Here is a 21,243-nt window from a genome sequence, read left to right on the forward strand (position 1 = left end):
ACCCTTTCCTTTTTTTCTCTCTCCCATTCTCAGAATTCAGAAACTGTCCCCAAATTAAATGCCAAGAATAGTCAGAACATGATTGTGAAGTGAGCAGTATGTTTCAGTTTTTAAAATTCTTTGTGCTGGAGTACAGGGTTTGTTTGTTTGCTTGATTACAAAAATGACAGATAAGGAATCTTGGCATGTGTTTAACTCTGGGTCTTTCCATAGTAGAGATAATTTTGATACCTTTTAAGGTCTTTAAACACATGATATTAGTCACTTGCTGGGGAATCAGAAGCTATATTGTAAGGATGAAGCACAAAGTGAAGTTTGTTTTGTTCAACCCCATTTAAGAAAAAAAAAAAAAACTAGAAGAGTTTTTATTTGTCTGGTCCTTGCATTTTGGAAAAGGAGTTCTGAAACCAAAATATATTTCTTGAATACTATTTTTATTCAGAAAACTGAATGAAAAGGATAAGATATCTCCTATAGGTAGTCCTACAGAGGAGCAACTCTTTGAAGAGCAAAAAAAGTTTCAATTGTCTAACTTACTAACATCTTCTTTCACACTGGATTTATCCCTTTAGAACACATTGTAAGGCAACCAATGCCTGTTTCCATTTGTGATTTGTGCCTTATGTGGATGTTAACATTATTGGGCCCTGTGTAAGGGTCTTTTGATCTCATGACAATCCTAATATTCTATGGTATGTCCATCTTTCAGATGAGGTGGGTGGAGAGACTAAGCCAGGTAATCCAAGTTCACACAGCAAGTAAGTGGCAGAGCCATGTTGGAATCCACTTCTCTCTGAGTCCAGGGTCTGAGTCCTTGATCAGAGTGTCTTAAACTTTTTAGATAGTGACACTTAAAAAACCTTTTACACCAAGATCCAGTATACACACATGCACACACACATACACATACATTTTCATAAAACAGTGCTTACCCTTACTCCAGGCTGTGCATGCTGATGTTCTCTACTGTATTCAATTTCATTTTTAAAAATGCTTCTTGTGATGTGTAGATTGATTTTACAACCCACTGATGTGTCATGACCCACAGTTTGCCTCTCTTATGGCTCTTAAAAATGGCTACTCCTTAGTTCTACCCTCCAAGCCCATGAATTGCCAAGAACTGAATTCAGTTGAATCTGTTATTCCGGTAGAAAATTGGGCTTTTGTCCGGGGGAGACACAATCTGGGTTGGTGTCATTCTTCTTTCTGATGCCAAATTCACTTACTTTTGTCACGGTACGAAAACACTGTTAATATGGAAAACACATTTGAATAAAGATATTCCATGAAGAAAGATAAATAACTATTTTTTATTTAAACTCACAGCTAGTGTCTTGCCGCTGTTTGAAATCAATGGTAAGAAGAATCATGGTGACACAATAGATATATAACAGAAAAACTGGAGGTTTGACTCCTGTTTTGGAGAAAAAAAGATAATTTCCATATCACTTATAAAAATGTAGTATTATCAAATTTTTTATTAAAAAGATGTGGACTTCATGGGGCGCCTGGGTGGCGCAGTCGGTTAAGCGTCCGACTTCAGCCTGGTCACGATCTCGCTGTCCGTGAGTTCGAGCCCCGCGTCGGGCTCTGGGCTGGTGGCTCGGAGCCTGGAGCCTGTTTCCGATTCTGTGTCTCCCTCTCTCTCTGCCCCTCCCCCGTTCATGCTCTGTCTCTCTCTGTCCCAAAAATAAATAAATGTTGAAAAAAAAAATTAAAAAAAAAAAAAAAAGAAAATGTCAGGTAGTGATAAGTACAATGATGAAAGAAAAAAAAAATAGTGGTGTGTTAGTGCCTGGGGAGCAGTCTACTTTCGATTGGTGTCCAGAGAGATACTCTCTGAGGACCCTGGAGATTTTGATCTGGTAGGTGTGGTGTGGGCCTAAGGACAGGTGTGGTTAACAAGCAAATGCAGGGGCGCCTGGGTGGCGCAGTCGGTTAAGCGTCCGACTTCAGCCAGGTCACGATCTCGCGCTCGGTGAGTTTGAGCCCCGCGTCGGGCTCTGGGCTGGTGGCTCGGGCTCTGGGCTGGTGGCTCGGAGCCTGGAGCCTGTTTCTGATTCTGTGTCTCCCTCTCTCTCTGCCCCTCCTCCGTTCATGCTCTGTCTCTCTCTGTCCCAAAAAAATAAATAAACGTTAAAAAAAAAAATTAAAAAAAAAAAAAAAGATGTGGACTTCAGAATAACCCCCATTAAATATTTGTTCATGTCTTTTTTTCCTTGAAAATTTTACTTAAAAAAAAAAAGAACAGGGCTTTTCCCTGTGTCCTAACCAGTTCCTTGGAGACATCTTTCATTAGATGTCAGGGAGCAGTGTTATTACAATGGTTGGGGATGGGATTTTAGGGAGAGTATGGGCAAGATGAGATGAAAACATGATATAATGGGGAGGAAGGGATACTCTTGACCCTGATTTACTCCTCTCTCTTCCTCTCTCTATTCATTTTCTTATATCTGTGTGCCCATTGAGATCAGAACTGCTTTTATGACTTCAAATGGGAGAGTATTGTATTTCAATTTAAGTCAGAGAAGGTACTTTATGAACCCACTTTCTTAACTCCGACCCTTTTCGTCACTCACAAATGAAATTAGATTTTTTTAAAGCGGGTCACTGGGAGAGAAAATTGCCAGGAAAAGCATTAGTCTACCTTTATGAATAATTCTGTTTATGAGGCCTTTGTGTTGCCTACTTTTTATTTCTTTAAAAACCTTTCCTGTGTGTTCCTAATGGATGCTGAATTCCTAAAGCTGCTCACAAGCCCCAGCTACTCCGTTAGTCTGTTTTGTCTCTTCTGAAGAAAATATCCTACAAAATGGAGTAACACATCAACTTTGACTGTGGTCCAAGCTATTAAAACAAGGAAGAAGTCACTCTCCAGGGAGCTGGGCAGGGGGAGTGGGAAATCGAATACAATAGAAATGTTGAAGGAGTGCTGAGAAAAATGAATGTCCCTTTGCTGGTCCAAGAAGTTCACAGACTGTTGGGAACACACAGTATCTGACCTGTGGATGGTTGAAAGGAAAAATGAAAGGCTCACGATGAGTGATGGATGTATGGTGAAAACAAAGCTGTGCATTTTGGTAGGGCCAAGGCTGTCGAATCTGGAGAAAATCCCCGCTAGACATGGTCTCATCCCTGAGAACCTGTGCCAAGAGAGATAACTGTCTTCTCTGGCTGGGAGTTCCAATACACAGCCCAGCACCTTCCCATTCCAGCTCATAAACATAAGGTACTCGTCCAAGAGATTTACTTCTTGAAAATAGATAGCCTGCTTTTAAGTGGCTCCTGGAGCTTAGGATGTAGAGGGAAGGTAGAGAGAAGCAGTTCTGTGAATATCAGCATTCTTGAGTGAAATTCTCCAGCTACACCCCCAGCAAAACTTTGTTAATTTCTTCTTTTAAATGGTTACCTTTATGCCAGGGAAGGTGGTTCTTTGCTTTGATTTGGACTCCACTAGGATCTCCTAGTGGTACTGCCGGCATAAACATGGGACTCCTGGGTCAGCAGGATGGGGATGGAGACTGATTTTGAGTTGTGTCTCTGTTCCTTGCATCTGGAGTGGACTTGCTTCTTTGCCCTCACTTCTCACTTCCGTGCTACTTCTTTCTTCCCCATCGCCTCCTTTGCTATTCGCCTTTCCCACCCTTTTCTCTTTGGCCATATATTCAAATAATGTATTAATTTTTTAAATTATTGAAGTAATGTTACAAATTACGGAACACTTAGAAAATACAACCATACAGGGAAGGAAATTAACCCCACCCCCAATATTTCAGATGAAACTACTGTTAATGTTATGTTGCATACACTTTTAGACCTTTTTCTATGCAGACATATACATTTGTATCCTTTTCTTTTTTTATAACAAATGATTGGGCTTCAGCTTCTGTAGGCCATTGCAAAGTTCTGTGTTTCAATCATCAAGAGAGTGTTTTTGAAAATATTCTCAACTTGTTAAAAAAAATACTTCATTTAAAAACTATTTGGGGCTGGGGAGCCTGGGTGGTTCAGTTGGTTAAGCATCCGACTTTGGCTCAGGTAGTGATCTCACCGTTCATGAGTTCAAGCCCCACATTGGGCTCTCTGCTGTCAGCACAGAACCGGCTTCAGATCCTCTGGCCCCCTCTCTCTCTGCTCCTCTCCCACTGGCACTGTATCTCTCAAAAATAAAATAAACATAAAAAAATATTTTGAGCTTTATAGGCATCCTCTCCACACTATGTTTCTAACTATTTTATTTCTAAGCAAGGAGTTGTTTTCATCTTGTAAAGGTGAGAGAAAATGACAGTTTTGTTTAGCTCAGGAGAAGAAAGAGGTCAAGCAGGAATGATAGAAAAGGAAAGTGGTGGTGAAGGGGTCCGAGATGGATATGAAGAGTATGATAGACTCAGCACAAGAAGATGAAGTCGGATTTCAGCCTGTTGATAAGGGTGTGTGTGTGTGTGTGTGTGTGTGTGTGAGCGTGTGCATGCATGCAAGCACACATGAGCACATGCATGTGTGTGGGGCTGTGGGTGTTGGAGGGGGAGAAGTATACTATCATTTACCCAAGAAAAAAATCATAACCTCCAACTAGGAAAACATCGACATAGAAGCTACGCTAGTAAAAGGCCATCCATATAAATGCTTCTGTGAAGTGAGGGGCTGTTGCATGTATCAGTAGGGGTTTTTTTTTTTCTTATTAAAAGTGAAAATTTTCATTTATCCTAGCTTTATTTCTTCTTAAAAAATTTTAAATGTTTATTGAAAATTTTTTTAATGTTTATTTATTTTTGAAAGCGAGACAGCATAAGCAGGGAGGGGCAGAGCGAGAGGGAGATACAGAATCCGAAGCAGGCCTTTGACTCAGAGTTGTCAGTACAGATCCTGACGCGGGGCCCAAACTCACAAACCCAACCCCGAGATCATGATCTGAGCCAAAGTTGGGTGCTTAACTGACTGCGCCACCCAAGCGCCCCAGTGTTTATTTATTTTTGAGAGAGACAGACAGACAGACAGACAGCACAAGCAGAGAAGGGGCAGAGAAAGACGGAGACACAGAATTCAAACCAGGCTCCAGGCTCTGAGCTGTCAGCACAGAGCCCAACACAGGGCTCAAATTCACAAGCCATGAGATTATGACCTGAGCTGAAGTCGGATGCTTAACCGACTGAGCCACCCAGGCATCCCATTCTAGCTTTATTTCTAACTCTTCATTTTAAAAGCGAAGCCACAGATACAATGTTCTTAAGGCTAAGATGGTACTTTATCAAAATGAAAACAACTTTTCCCCCCTTGATTGTAAAAGTAACACAGGCTTACTTATGTATTTAAAAATTCAGGCCAGCACCAAAACATTATAGAGGAGAAAAGATATCTCTTCTCTCACCACCCAATGATAACTAATTTTTCAACATATTAGGGTGTGTTTGTATCTGCAAAGAGAAACTCCTGGAAACATTTACTGAACTAGTAACTGTATCTGGAAAGATTAGAGGGAGAGAGAGAAAGCCTGATACAGGTGTGTGTAGGAGATTCTAGGAGGAGATAAACTGGAGGCATTTGTACGAAGACACTTCGTGGAGTTTTGCTGCAAAAAGGAGCAAAGAAATGATGTTATATGTAGCTCAATGAGGATAGAATGTCAGGCCAAAGTGGTTTCTTATTGTTTTGCTTTATTTCACTTATTTATATTTAGAGAGAAGTACCTGCATGCTTGTTTACCAATGAGAATGATCAAGAAGAGGGAAGAAGTTATTGGTGGGAGAGCATAGAATTGCTGGAACAGTGTCCTTGAGAGAGAAGAGGCTCCATGGGAAAGTGGTGACTGGTTAGCTAAAAGCTGGGATAGTTCATCTAGTAACCTTGATTTGCAAGGGTTCTTTGTTGATAAGAATATTAACCCTTTATATGTCATATGCACTGCAGGTATTTCCTCTGGTTTGTATTTTAATTCTTTTAATGGTTTTATCTTTTCCTTGCAGAATTTTTTTATTTTATGGTAAACATTATCAGTTTTACTGCTTCAGGTTTTTGGCTTTTATATCATGCCTAAAAAGATTTTTCCCATCAGGGCACCTGGGTGGCTCAGTCTGTTAAGTGTCTGACTCTTGATTTCAGCTCACATCTTGATCTCATGGTTCATGGGATCAAGCCCAGCATTGGGCTCTGTGCTGACAGCATGGAGCTTGCTTGGGTTTCTCTCTCTCTCTGCCCCGCCCAACTCACATGCCTGCGCGCTCTCTCTCTTTCTCTCAAAATAAATAAACTTAAAAAAATTCTTTAAAAGATTTTTCCCATCTCAAGATTTTAAAATTTTAATTGTTTATTAGTATCTTTTTGGTTTATTTTTTAATTTACCTTTTTACATTTACATTTTGTTAATGTTTGTTTATTTTTGAGAGAGACAGATTGTGAGCAGGGGAGGGGCAGAGAGAGGGAGAGACATAGAATCTGAAGCTGTCATCACAGAGCCCCATGCGGGGCTTGACCTCAAGAACTGCGAGATCATGACCTGAGCCGAAGTCGAATGCTCAACCGACCAAGCCACCCAGGTGCCCCTTACCTTTCTACATTTAAACATTTAGTTCATCTTGCATTTATTTGGCAACTTGATTCCACCTTGATTTGTTTCTAGAAGACTAGCCAGTATTCCCAAACTATTTTGAATAATCCAGTCTTTCCTCATTAACTTCAAATATTACTTTTATCAATCCTTGGATCCTATTAAATTCCTTGGGTCCATTTCTAGACTCTACTCTCTTCTTTTGATCATTCTGGTTCTTTTTGTCAAGCTATCATACTGTTATAGTCTACTTAAATATCTGATAGAAAAGTTTACTAGCATTGTAGATCTTTTTTCAAACTAATTCTGGCTATTATTTCTTATTTATTCTTCAAGATGAATTTTAGATTTACCTTGTTAATTTCAAAGTCTTTGTCAATATTGGTTCATTAATTGTGACAAATGCACTTATATTAATGTGAGATGTGAATCAGAGAGGAACCTGGGTATGAGATATATGGCAACTATCTGTATTATCTTAGAAAATTTTTTGTAAATATAAAATTCTAAAATAACAAGTTTATTTTTAAGTCTTAATTAGAATTTTGAATGGATAGTTTAAAAATTAACTTTGGGGGCGCCTGGGTGGCGCAGTCGGTTAAGCGTCCGACTTCAGCCAGGTCACAATCTCGCGGTCCGTGAGTTCGAGCCCCGCGTCAGGCTCTGGGCTGATGGCTCGGAGCCTGGAGCCTGTTTCCGATTCTGTGTCTCCCTCTCTCTCTGCCCCTCCCCCGTTCATGCTCTGTCTCTCTCTGTCCCAAAAATAAATAAACGTTGAAAAAAAAAATTAAAAAAAAAAAAATTAACTTTGGGGGCACCCAAGTTTTGGTGACTCAATCAGTTGATCATCTGACTCTTGATCTCAGCTTGGGTCTTGATCTCAGGGTCATGAGTTCAAGCCCTGTGTTGGGCTTTGTGCTGGGTGTGGAGCCTACTTAACAAAAGTAATTTTGGAGATGATTGACTTTTGAAAAAGATCTAACCCTTTCTTCAAGAGCGTGGATGGTATTCCTCAACATTTTTTCAAGTCTTGTTCTGTGTCAGATGTGTCTATTTTGAATTTCCTCCTTTTCAAGACTTTTAGCAGTAATGCCTCTGGCTCCGAAATCTCTTTGAGAATGAATGTGATTACACTCATGAATATAGTACAAGGATTTTCTTTTGTTTCTTCACCTTGAAATCCTTTGTTGTGTTACTAACATTTGTTTGGAGAGTGGGGCCTGTGAAAAAGATGATTATTCACACAGCCTTCACACCTACAAGCCTCCATTTCAACTGGAGAAGCAGAGGACATCTAATCCTTAAAAAAAAAATTTTTTTTTAGCGTTTTACTTACTTTTGAGAGAGAGAGAGAGAGACAAAACACAAGCGGGGGAGGGGCAGAGAGAGAGGGAAACAGAGAGAATCTGAAGCAGGCTTCAGACTCTGACCTGTCAGCACAGAGCCCGACGTGGGGCTCAGACTCACAAACCGTGAGATCATGACCTGAGCCAAAGTTGGATGCTTCACCAACTGAGCCACCCAGGCGGCCCTAATTTTTTCTTTAATGTTTATTTATTTACTTTTGAAAGAGAGAGAGAGACGGGGCGGGGGGGGGGGGGAAGAGTGCATGTGGCGTGTGCACGTCAGGGAAGGACTGAGGGAGAGGGTCAGTGCAGAGCCTGACGTGAGCCGTAACTCATGAACCTTAAGATCATGAGCTGGGCACTTAACTGAGCCACCCAAGCACCCCAGGGGACATCTAGTCTTAAGAGCCCTGTGCTTAATCCTAGGGTTTTAGGGAGGATAATTTTTTTTAACTAATTGAGCACAGTTGAGTAAATTTTTCAGATTCAAGAGCATGTAAGCTAGCTGGGTAGGAGCCTTTAGGAATCCAGGCTGAAAAGATCCTGTTCCATCTTTTCCTGTTTGTCTCTTGTGTGGGTTTGTCTCTTGTGTGGATCTGGGACACCCTAGCGGCAATTTCTGGCCGTAGAGCCAAAGCATTGAGAATGGTAAACCCAGTGAGTTAGATGAAATTGGGATTCTGATGAACGATCACCTCGATGCCAGACACATGTAAGGAGAGATCAGTTATTTATTATATGGTCTGAATAAGGTGGTCTGTGAAAATGTAGTTCCTGTGTTTGTGTGTGTTGAAGTAGGAATGTAAGTCCCACCTAAAAATACCCTTCCGAGTGGTAGGGCCCAGTAAAACTGTGGCGTTTTTGGACTGTGTTCTCTCCAAAAAGTTGTGAGAAACTGGATTTAAATATGTAAAATATCTCTTAGCTCTGCTCTGAGTGTTAAATAAGAGGGAAAAGTTCAGTTGAGGAAAGTGGTGAGGAAAGCTTGTTGGTTCATAAGGGCTGATTTATACAAGTGTTGTTGTCAGGCTGTTAACCACTCAGCCTGTGTCCCTGTTAAATAGCAGCTGATGACAGGATTGCATGGGAAGTGAAGACCTAGGAGCCAGAACTATAAAGAAACTTTCAAAAGAGGAATACAACTTAGGTTTTAGTAATGATAACATGTTTGGAACAAGTAGGCATCTTCCAAAAGGTAACACTTTGAAGGGACCATTACTCATTTATAGATACCATGTTCTGAGAAATTTGCTGAAAAAATAAATCCAATTACTTTTAGATAACTGCTAGATTATGTATGAATCAAGACTTTTTTTTTTTAATGTTTATTTATTTTTGAGAGAGAGTGAGACAGTGTGAGAGGGGGAGGGTCAGAGAGAGGGAGACACAGAATCAGAAGCAGGCTCCAGGCTCTGAGCTGTCAGCACAGAGCCCGACGCAGGGCTTGAACTCACGGACCACGAGATCATGACCTGAGCCGAAGTCGGATGCCCAACCGACTGAGTCACCCAGGTGCCCCAAACCAAGACTTTTTCTATAGCAGGTGGCAGAATCCCAGTTGTAACTGGCATCAATAAAGGAAAAATTTAAATTTGGCAGCTTACTATATTGTATTTTTATTTATCTATTTTTTAACGTTTATTTATTATTGAGAGACACAGAAACACAGAGCGTGAGCAGGGGAAGGGCAGAGAGAGGGGGAGACACAGAATCTGAAGCAGGCTCTAGGCTCTGAGCCGTCAGCACAGAGCCTGATGCAGGGCTTGAACCCACGAACTGTGAGATCATGACCTGAGCCGAAGTTGGTCGCCTAACCAACTGAGCCACCCAGTCACCCCTGTATTTTTATTTTTTTTAAGTTTATTTATCTAGTTTGAAAGAGAGGTAGAGAGAGCCGGGGAGGGGCAGAAAGACAGGGACAGAGAATCCCAAGCAGGCTCCGCATGGACATGGGGCTCAAACCCATGAACCAGGAGATCATGACCTGAGTCGAAGTCAGATACTTTACCGACTGAGCCACCCAGGCACCCCTTACTGTATTGTATTTTAAAACTCCCATATCTGGATTCAGGGTCTCAGATGGTGTTATTAGGACATGGTTTCCTTGTCTCTTATCTCTACTGTTTTCTGTGCTGGCTGCCTTCTCAGTCAGGCTCTCTCCATTGTGGCAAAAATAGCTCTGGTTTTTGGCAATTACAGCCTCAAAAGGAGAATACCTTTCTATTGGTTCTTTTCCGACAAAAGACCCAGGGAAGTTTCTGAATGGCCTGGGTTGGGTCATGTGGCTAGAGAATGCACTGGTCTGATTGGCCAGGTCCTGAGCATGTACTCACCCTTGGAGCCAGAGGGGAGGATTAGAAGAGAAGGATGGTTTCCTAGAAAGGAAAAGGGCCCTGTTTCCAGAGGAAGGTGGGATGGATGTGGAGTGGGCAGAACAAGAGATACTCAACAGAGAATTAAAACAAAGTTAATAAAAGTGGGGTGAGTCCTCCTCCCTTCCAGATAACATGTGGAGCTGGATACCATAGGGATGTTTGAGACCTGGATAGAAAATAAAATGAAGGATGGTGCAGAGGAGAAGCCTTCTTTCTAATGCTCATGGGAAAAGTGCTCATTAAAAGGTGTAATAGTTAGAATTACTATAGTATACTTTCCAACTAAAAGTGAGACCACATAGGGGCATCTATGGGGCTTAGTTGGTTAAGCCTCCGACTTCAGCTCAGCTCATGATCTCACAGTTTGTGAGTTCGGGTCCCACATCAGCCTCTGCTGTCAGCACACCCCCCCACCCCTCTGCCCCTCCCCTGTTCATGCTCACACTCTCTCTCAAAAAAAAAAAAAAAAAAAAAAAAAAAAAAACCAAAAAACCCATTAAAATAGTGACACAAACTATATTATGTTTTCATTAAAAGTCAAAAATGCATCTTATTCTTTTTTGTATCTGATACATACAACTTATATTTTATTTTTTTTAATATGACATTTATTGTCAAATTGGTTTCGATACAACGCCCAATGCTCATCCCAACAGGTGCCCTCCTCAGTGCCCATCACCCACTTTCCCCTCCCTTCCACCCCCAATCAACCCTCAGTTTGTTCTCAGTTTTTAAGAGTCTCTTATGGTTTGGCTCCCTCCCTTTCTAACCTTTTTTTCCCTCCCCCTCCCCCTCCCCCTCCCCCTCCCCCATGGTCTTCTGTCAAGTTTCTCAGGATCCACATAAGAGTGAAAACATATGGTATCTGTCTTTCTCTGTATGACTTATTTCACTTAGCATCACACTCTCCAGTTCCATCCACGTTGCTACAAAAGGCCATATTTCATTCTTTCTCATTGCCAAGTAGTATTCCATTGTGTATATAAACCACAACTTCTTTATCCATTCATCAGTTGATGGGCATTTAGGCTCTTTCCATCATTTGGCTATTGTTGCATCTTATTCTTGAGATCTGAAATGAAACACCTGAAGGGAGGAGGAAGACAAATTTTTCAAGAAAAAAAAAATAGCTGATTGTTTTCTGTAGACTATACTTCAGAGGAAATTATATACCCATGATTCACCAGATTGTGGACATTCCCTTTTTTTTTTTTTTTAACTCAATCAACTTTAACTTAGTTGTTTTATTTTTAGGTTCTACTTTCTGTGCTGGATTCATAAAAGAATCTGCATTGCTTGCTCTTGCCCATTATGTTTGCAGGAACAGAATAATCCTTTGACCAATTGATTTGTTAGATTCCCACTTTAAAAGGTGAAATTACTTGAAGAAAGAGATTGGCTAGATGGCATTGCTGATGATGTTTGCGCAGAATTTGATTTAAATATTGCCCTTAGCACATCACATCCAGGCAGAGAATAAAAAAGCACTCACGTTGAGCTAGAGGTGGTTGTGCTTCATTGCCACCACCTCTGACTATGTGCAGAAAGAGAATTCAATATGTATTCATCTTCTCAAGTCACATCTTATAAGTGGATGTGAAAGCGAATTTTGAAATTACTCTGGCTACAGGGAAATTAGGTTTTCAATCAGTGAAGCTTTTAAACGTAAGCATTCTGGTGTGACCACTTAGGCTTCCTAGGTGAAGTTCCTGTTCTTTCAGCTCTGAGTCCTCTAGTTTGAGTCCTCTAGTTCAAGTCCCAACTATCTCTGTGCATGGTGTGTCCTTGTGAATGCTGAGTATTTGTGCAGAGGCTTATTGTTTCTTTGGGCTTGGTTTTATTTCTTTGGTTGTCCTCCCTTAAGTTTCTTTTATGCTGTAACTGTCCTTCTCACCCCCACCTCCTCTTTTTTTTTTTTTTTTTTCCTCCTCATGGTATTGATATGTTGGAGATAGCAGGTCAGTTGGCTGGTAAAATATCTCACAACCTGGATTCAGCAGATTGCTTTCTTTTACAGTTTTTTTAACTTTAGACCTCCATCCCCTGTATTTCCTATATAAATAGGTAGTTAGATCTAGAGGCCTGATTAGATTTGGGTTCTTTTCTTTCTTCTTTTTCTTAGCAAGAGTAATTTAAACTGGTGTGTTTAGCCTTATCTCTTGTGTCTAACCTTTAAAGAGGCACACTTTTTGAACATGGTTCCAGTGCTCTTTTCCCTCAAAAGTGGCACATGGGACAGGGGTGATGGTTCTCAGGGCTTGTAGCAAAGTTTATTTTCTTTTTTTTTTTTTTTTAATTTTTTTTCAACGTTTTTTATTTATTTTTGGGACAGAGAGAGAGCATGAATGGGAGAGGGGCAGAGAGAGAGGGAGACACAGAATCGGAAACAGGCTCCAGGCTCTGAGCCATCAGCCCAGAGCCTGACGCGGGGCTCGAACTCACGGACCGCGAGATCGTGACCTGGCTGAAGTCGGACGCTTAACCGACTATGCCACCCAGGCGCCCCGCAAAGTTTATTTTCAACACCAAAAAGAATCACGCATTTAAGCATCTTGTATATAAGCCTGAGTATCAAGGATGAACAGAGACCAGAGATTGATGGGTAAGTTCAATTTTCTGGATATGCAGGAGTTTGAACTTTTCCCAGGTGCTTTCCTTCAACCTGATTAACTTTGCAGAGGTGAGAAGACAGAGGTGAAGATAGGGGGATGCCTACCTGGCCAAGAACTAGAGGTGGAAGAGAGAAGTCACAGGTGGAGGTTTCCCCTTTTTGAATATTTATATCAAATGTTAATTACCTTCGAAAGTCTCTTTTCTTTCTTTCCTCCCCCCCCCTTTTTTTTAAAACCTCTTCTGTTGATAAGGGATTTCAGGGCAGCTCTGGTTTTCTTCATCTGTAAAACCTCAATTCCTTTTTATTAATCTTCTTGTGCCTGTGGAATATCAAAATTAATCATTTCTAAAGAAGCTACTCTTCTAACATTACGGTTTTTTCTGGGCCAAACCTCAACGTACAGGTTTTTAGCATGAAGAGGGTTCATAATTTGTGTTCTATGAGGGACATTTTTCTCTTTTTGTAAACTTTCTAAGGACACATGTTTACATACTTTAAAGCTGTCTAGGAAAAGCAGAATTCCTCAGGATGCATTTTTATGCATTTTAAAGCTGTTTAGGAAAATGCACAGTCCACACCTCCTCCAAGAATAAAGTCACGAGGTATATGCTCTACTGATAACTGTTCCTGCTCAGTGTACTTTCCCAGTTATGTGGAAAGAATTTTCTTTGTAACAATTGTGCCCAGTTTTGGTCGCTCTGTCACATTTCCATTTCCATCGTAGTTAGCTTTGTGCTTTCTTTATACCATAATAAAAATAGTGCCTCAGAGCAGAAGCTGGAGTGTACTGAAGACTGAGTATCTTAAACTTGTTCCTCCTCACTGCTTCCCTTCTCTTATCTTACCCACTCCCACAACATTTTTAGGCCTTCAGCATGCCTGATTTCATTCACGCCGCTGGAGAAAAGAGCTGGGAATTAGTCCAGTGTCATGATGATAGACGTGAACCCAGGATGGGGTTATACCACCAGAATTGTCTAGCTAGTTTTGAAGGAAGAAGAGCTGGGCTGTCCTGCATTCAGGCCCCATCTCTGCCACTTGCCATCTGTCTGACTTTGGGCAGATAACTCAATGTCTTCTTAATGTCTTTTGCAGCAGTATTTTTGCTGCAAAATGCAGACCTTACTAGTAAGTAATAGCAAACATTTACCGAGGGCATACCATGTGCCAAGCACTGTGCTTTATTTACCTAGTCTCATTTGATGCCTTAATGGTCTGATGGGGAGGTGATGTTTTTCTTCAGGACTAGTCATCTAGATTCATCTGGAGATAAAGGATCCAGATTAACTGAGCTCTTTCAAATGTATCTATCTGTAAGAAACTGAGTAAGTCTGATTCCCTTGGTATGGTAGGTTGAATAATGAACCCCCAAAGATATCTAAGTCCTGATTCCTGGAACCTGTGAATGATACCTTTTGTAGCACAAGTGACTGTGCAGGTGGGATAAAGTTAAGGACCTTGAGATGGGGGAGATTATACTGAATTATCTGGGTTGGCTCCAAATGGAATTAAGTGTCCTTATAAGAAGAAGACAGAAGGGAGATTTGGCTATAGAGGAGTTGTTAGAGATGTGACAAAGGAAGCAAGAGGTCAGAGTGATGTGAGGAAGACACCAAGGAATGCAGGTAATTTCTAGAAACTAGGAAAGACCAGGAAAGAGATTTTTCCCCTCCGCCTCTAGAAGAAAATAGCCCTGCCCACACCTTGCCTTTAGGACACCGAGGCTGATTTTAGACTTCTGATCTGCAGAATTGTAAGGGAGTAAATTTGTGTTTCAAGACCCCAGATTTGTGATAATTTGTTACAGCAGCTGTAGGAAACTGATACACTAGAATTTACAGTCTTCTGTCTATAGCTCCAGCGCTTAAAGCTACTGGCAAGTGGGCCAGTGAAGGTTAGAGGTAAACCGCTGATACCTGTAGATGACGAGTGCTTCTGGATTTTGCCATCGTGGCACTGGTCAAGCTTGCTGTATAGGTGTAGCATCTTTTCACACTTTCAAGGGTTTGGAAGGTTTTAATGCTCAGTTTTTCAAGAATCAGGTGCATCCCCACCCCTACTTTGTTGGGAGAGAGAACAAAATCAAGACAGAATTTTCCATTTTGCAGCTTAAACTTCCTGCACAACCTTTAAAGCTGAGGTGGCAAACCTCAGGTGGCCCTGAGGCCAGAGATCTTTTGTCTGACCTGACAGTGATTCTGTAAAATCTCAATTATTTGCCAGAATTTAACACTGAAACGATCTCACATAAAGATCTTGGTTTCTGACTTTCTGGAGAATGGAAAGATCTGACAACACTGGGTTCGTATGATTGCCAGTCCTCGGCTGGTAGAGCAGAGTTCTTACTTTCTTCCTCACTGTCTGGGTTGGAGGGGAGGTCTAGCCACTGCATATATTTCTACCCTATGAGAGATTTAGGTCTCTCGATTGCTTGATCTGGTGGGATTCACTCTCCACTCTGGAGTTGCTCCATGAATGATAACATTCTTGTCTCCAAGTCCCGATAAATTTTTACCCCATACTATCCAGGGCTTTGTGAATGCTTTATTTGGAAGGTGCATCTTTGGCTCCAGAAATCTCTTCACTAGGCAGATAGCTCCTTGCTCTTCTTGGAAGACTTTATGGCTCCAGACCTCTAAGAACCCTACCCTCACTCCTATTTAGTTCATTTACGGCTTAGTCACTGGAACTTTTTAAGGATAATTCTCTCAGGGAAAAGCTTGGCATTACCTGACCATCTAAGCTACCGGCTGGGTCTTAATGGTGGTGACTGTTCCATTTCTGCCTCAGATTAACTCCCACTGATGACATTTGCCCATCCAAATGACTAGATTCTCTGTGATGGCTTCCCTCAGGTTGCTGCATGGACAGACCTTTTACAATCTTACCATTTCCTGAATACCAGAGAACAAGTATAGTATATATATTGTAAATATAATAGTTCCCCACAACAATAAGGAAGATCCTTTTTTTTTTAATTAAAAAATAATTTAATGTTTATTTATTTTTGAGAGAGAGAGAGAAACACAGAGTGTGAGCTGGGAAGGGGCAGAGAGAGGGAGACAAAGAATCCAAAGCAGACTCCAGGCTCTGAGCTGTCAGCTCAGAGCTTGACGTGGGGCTTGAACTCACAAGCTGTGAGATCATGACCTGAGCCGAAGTCAGATGCTTAACTGACTGAGCCACCAAGGAACCCCAATCCTTTTTTTTTTTAAGTGGAAACACAGAAAAGGTGATTTTTCAAAGGTAGAGGAAATATGAAATGGGATGGAAAGCCAATGTTTTGGAAGCCAAATTGAGTCAAAAAGATTTCAACAGTTGGAAATACTTCCTAAATATTTCCTAAAAGAAATAAAATGGAATTTGAAGGATAACTGTGTAGTTTTGAACTGAATTTAAAAAAATCATGTCTTCAAGCTCAAGGTGGGAGACATGTGCCTTACTTGCAGTTCTTGCTGTTGTGGACGATGAGGATTCTGTTTGAGTGGGGAAGACCACTGTGACCTGAATGCTAGAAGCGATGTCGCCTTAGATGCGTTCATTGAGTCCGGATAGCCTATGGGCCTAACGCATTGATTGTGTTGTGTTTGACTAGCATACTGATTTTCAGAAATTTGCAATGGAATCTCTTTGGCTGAGGCATGTACTCTCTGGCCTTACGCGTTTATGTTATTTTCATAATTCTTAAACTTTTTGTGTTTATGGATGGTCCTCCTTCCCCACTCTTCTGGGGGCACTGGGATCCATTTTAAGCCCATGCTTTGAGAGAGACGTTACAAAAGGAAGGGAATCAAGAGGTGGATGATACAGACACTAAAGGAATTGGATACCAGTTTGTTATGATCATTGAGAGAACCTCAGCTCTGTACCCTGGAAAGCTGTCTTCAAATATTTGAAGGACTGTCATGTGGAAGAGGAGTTAGATTCCATCCATCTCATGGGACATTATGGACTCTGTGCCTTAACTTCAGTCACCCAGCTGAGAGGATACAGAGAGGGGCAAGCTGGTCTGTTTTCAAGGCCAAGTTTACCATAGAGCAGAGGAGACACGCAGGGTTGGCTGTAAAACACTAAGACTCTGTGGTTCTCCAGAAGACAGAAAGGAGGCGGCAGATTTCTGCTTGGCTCAGAAAGGCCTTTCTTCACAATTAAAGCACTCCCCAAATGGAATGGGATTCTTTAAAAATTCGCCACCAGTCGTGTTGTGCAACTGTTGATGAGCTAGAAGGGCTTTGAAATGAGGGTTGGAGTAGATACCTTTTCTCCCTCTGTTAGTATACAGTCCCAAACCCACTGACCTGATTTCCTTTACTTATCCAGAGAGAGTTGTCACCATAGTAAATACCTGTGCATTATACTTAGTGTTCTGGGCAGACCACACTGGAAAGAGCTTTGTAGGGTTTCCACAGTGTGGAATTACATTGATGTGTTGTTTGTCTTTTGGAAACACCAAAGCCAGTAGGCAGGACCCAGCTGTAGTTTTTATTCATGGACTTGATAGAAGAACCTAGGGGTTTATTAGGCAGGTAGAGTCTTGTTTCTGGTTGCTTCTTCTTTTTTTTTCTCCCCCTTAAGTTTATTTATTTATTTTTGAGAGAGAGAGAGAGAGGGAGTGTGCAAGTGGGGGAGGGGCAGAGATAGAGAATCCCAAGAGGGGCTCTGTGCTGTCAGCCTGGAGCCCAATGCGGGGCGGGGCTCGAATCCACAAACGTGAGATCATGACCTGAACTGAAAATAACAGTTGGGTACTTTACCGACTGAGCCACCCAGGCACCTCTCTGGTTGCTTCTTCGGTGTGTTGGCTTATATCTGGCTATGAGGTTACCTTTGAGTAGTATAGCACTTCATTTCCTGGAACAAGTATTTTGAGGAAAATCTATTTCTCACACCCTCCAGGAACCCAAGTGACATCCAGAGATCAGCTGCTAAGACAACAGATTCCTAATTCTTCCTCTTTGATAGAACTTAAAAATAATTCAGATTTGTATTGTGTCCCTAGAGAGCCCTCAGCCCCAGAAAATGTGTAAGTCACATTTTGGCTCCATACAGATGATGAAGCCACACAGAGGCAGCATGTCTTCATGGCCTTCAAGGCAAAATGTTCTGGCCACATCGTTCTTGTCCTGTCCTCTTTCTGCTACAACATCACCACTGTCATCAGTTCTTCCATCCCCACTGCCTTTATAGTATAACTGTAAACTGCCACCCAGTTCCTGAAACTGCTCTCACTATCTATGCAAGGGAGACAGGCAATTCTTTCTAAAAAGCTTGGAGCCAGAATGAAACATGAAATTCCACAGCTGCTGTGGCTGCGGGATGTGCGGACCATGTCAGTCATCCTGGCAAACACCCTTTCTCTCCAGGAGTTCTCTCCCCCGTGGAAGTGGGAGTTGAGCCAGCCCCAGGTTTTCCCCACACCCTCAGATGGAGTGGGCTGATCAGCCAAGCTGCCTGCCTCCCACACTGGGACCCCTGGCATCTCTAGAGTAACACAGGCAGAGGGTGGAGGCTCTCAGCCCTGACAGCGAGTTAATTACACCTGGCGGCTTGGGGGGAAAAAGACTGTACATGGACCTCATTATTCCCCAAGCTAATTTTGTAAAGCAGTTTTATAAATTCCACATACCATACAGTCCACTCGTTTGGAGTAGAGACATCAGTGGTTTTTAGTATATTCACAGAGTTGTACAACCGCTCCCACAGTTCTAGGACATTTTCAGCAATCACTCTCCCATTTCCCTCAGCTTCCCCAGTCCTAGGCAGTCAATCACCAAACCACTTTCTGTCTCTATAAATTTGCCTATTCTGGACATTTTGTTTAAATGGATGCACACACTGGGGCGCCTGGGTGGCTCAGTCGGTTGAGCGTCCAACTTTGGCCCAGGTCATGATCTCTTGGTTTGTGGGTTTGAGCCCTGTGTCGGGCTCTGTGCTGACAGCTCAGAGCCTGGAGCCTGCTTTGGATTCTGTGTCTCCCTCTCTCTCTGCCCCTCCCCTGCTCATGCTCTGTCTCTGTCTCAAAAATAAATCAAAAACATTAAAAAAAATTTAAATGGATGCACACAATAGGTGTGCCCTTTGTGGCTGGCTCCTTTCACTTAGCGTGTTTTCAGGGCTTGTCCACATTATCACGTATCAGTACTTCCCACCTTTTTATCGCCAAATAATATTCCAGTTTAGGAATATACTACGTTCATCCATTCATCAGCTGAGAGACATTTGGGTTGATTCCATCTTTTGGCTATTATGAATCATACTGCTAATCCACAATGTGTACATGTTTATGTGTAGATACATGTTTTCATGTCTCCTGGGAATATACCTAGAAGTGGAATTTCTGGGTCAGATTGTAACTTTATGTCTAATCTTTTGAGTAACTGCCAGATGTTTTCCAAAGCAACTGTACCATTTCACAGAGATATTTCATAGAAGCTCCTTGTGGTGATTCTAGATGTGATTATAATGTCCTGCCCATGTAGATAAGAATCTTTACTCTGCCTCATTTGGAAGTAAAATAACTGCAGAACAGATACCAGCTTTGACCTAAAGGAGAAAATACTTTCAGAGTATTCGCTTCTCTCAAGCTGTTCATTTCAATGTTCCACATCCCTCAGCCCTTGCTGGAAGGCCAGGATTAGCCTGAGCACCAACTAGAGGACTAGGCAATCTAATGCTAGGGAAGATTATCCAGTGTCCGCTTACGGCACGGGTTGGCTGCAAAGAGTTAAGTTGATCTGGAAAACTTATCTGTCCGTTAAGTGGAGAAGGGTCACTGATGTGTAATCCCCACTTCTGAGAATGTGACATTTCTTCTGTGTCATCACTTTCTCGGGGCTATCTGGTAAAAACTGAGTCACGAGGTGCCAGCAAAAATCCATTGAACTTAATGTGAAACTTGAGGTATCTGCTCATTCCGGAGACATTCGCAGCTGTCTGTTCTGCTGGCTAGATGGTAAACAACTTGCTGGGGATGAAAGCCATTGTGACTTTTCCCAGCTTGTCTGAGAGGCATAGACACAGATGGCCTCCCTGAGCACAAGGGAGGGCCGCGTGGTGGTGATGCAAGGGTTGAAGAGCCCCCTGCCCTTCACAAAGCCCTGCTTCCAGAGCAGCGAAGGACGCAAAAACCAATGGCTGTTGTCCTGTGAGCTTTTTAAAAACATTCTTCTGCTGCAGACGCGCATTTCTAAAGGGTGCCTGTGGACCGACCTGAGACTTGTTCTTCCCTGTTTGTGTTTGCAGCCACGGCACAGGGTATGAGAGTGATAACCACACCACGCCCATCCTCTGCGGTGCCCAGTACAGAATACACACTCATGGCGTCTTTAGGGGCATTCAGGTGAGAACTTGGGTCGAGGGGAAGGGGGCTGGCTGGAAGGGAACGTCAATGCCTCTTTTCCTTCTCAACAGCCTTTTACTTGCTTGCTGATGGCCATTTGGCCCTGGTAAGTCTGTTCTTAATTACAGGCTCCTCTGACAATAAAGACCTCTCCTCTCCCACTGGGCAGAGAGGGCAGCCTCCTGTCCACAGGTCATTGTGAACACGGTCATCTCCCTGACTCAGACCAAGATGCTTCTGGCAGAATCCCGTCCCTTCCCCCTTCACTGCTTAATTCACTCCTCCAGGTGGGCTTGCGGCTCTTGTAACTAATGACCTGGACTCCTGACTTCCCAAGTCAGACCCTTGAATTGGTCTGCATTGTAAAGTGCCCAAAGGTAGGCTCTGCCTTGCCGAGTGTTCTACTAACCATAATGATGGTAATGGCGCCCACTCTGTGGGTGCTGCCCCCTTTCTATGTGCCAGGCACTGTGCTGACTTTTGTAATGGGCTTTTTGTCTTAATAGACTTAATTTTTGGAGCAGCTTTAGGTTTAAGGAAAAATTGTGCAGAAAGTACAGAGTTCCCATATTCTCCCTCATTCCGACCCTCCCCCACAGTCTTCCCTATTGTTAATATCTTGCATTGGTGTGGTACACTTGTTACAATTGATGAGCCAGTATTGGTGTGTTATTGTTAATGAAAGTCCATAGTTTACACTAGGGTTGACTTTTTGCATTGTGTGGTTCCATGGGTTTTGTTAAATGTGTCATGTCACGGGTCTACCGTTACATTATTGCACAGAATAGTTTCACTGCCTAAAAATAAAAATGTCTATGTTTACCTACTCATCCGTCCCCCCTTCTTCCCCTCCCCCGGACAGCCACTGATCTTTTCATTGTGTCTGTAGTTTCACCTTTCCCCCAAATGTCATATAGTTGGAATCACACAGTTCAGACTCACTTCTGCCACTTAGCAGTAGGCATTTAAGGTTCTATACTTAAACTTTCTTTTTCCATTTAATCCTTAGTGCACCTCTATGAGGT

The 21,243-nt window shown here is 42.2% G+C and overlaps 1 protein-coding gene across 9 annotated transcripts in view; it reads left to right on the plus strand.

Annotated features, from left to right (window-relative positions):
* Nucleotides 1-21,243, plus strand: part of WT1 (WT1 transcription factor) — a 51,276-nt gene that overhangs the window by 19,904 nt on the left and 10,129 nt on the right. For all 9 annotated transcript variants that reach the window (XM_086677738.1, XM_086677741.1, XM_086677737.1 and 6 more), the window contains one exon: nt 20,122-20,218. In XM_086677738.1, the coding sequence (XP_086533864.1) occupies nt 20,122-20,218 (97 nt within the window). The remainder of the gene's footprint in view (nt 1-20,121; nt 20,219-21,243) is intronic.

This window comes from Puma concolor, chromosome D1 (genome assembly GCF_028749965.1).
Source record: "Puma concolor isolate L17-30 chromosome D1, mPumCon1.1.hap2, whole genome shotgun sequence".
Taxonomy (NCBI): domain Eukaryota; kingdom Metazoa; phylum Chordata; class Mammalia; order Carnivora; family Felidae; genus Puma; species Puma concolor.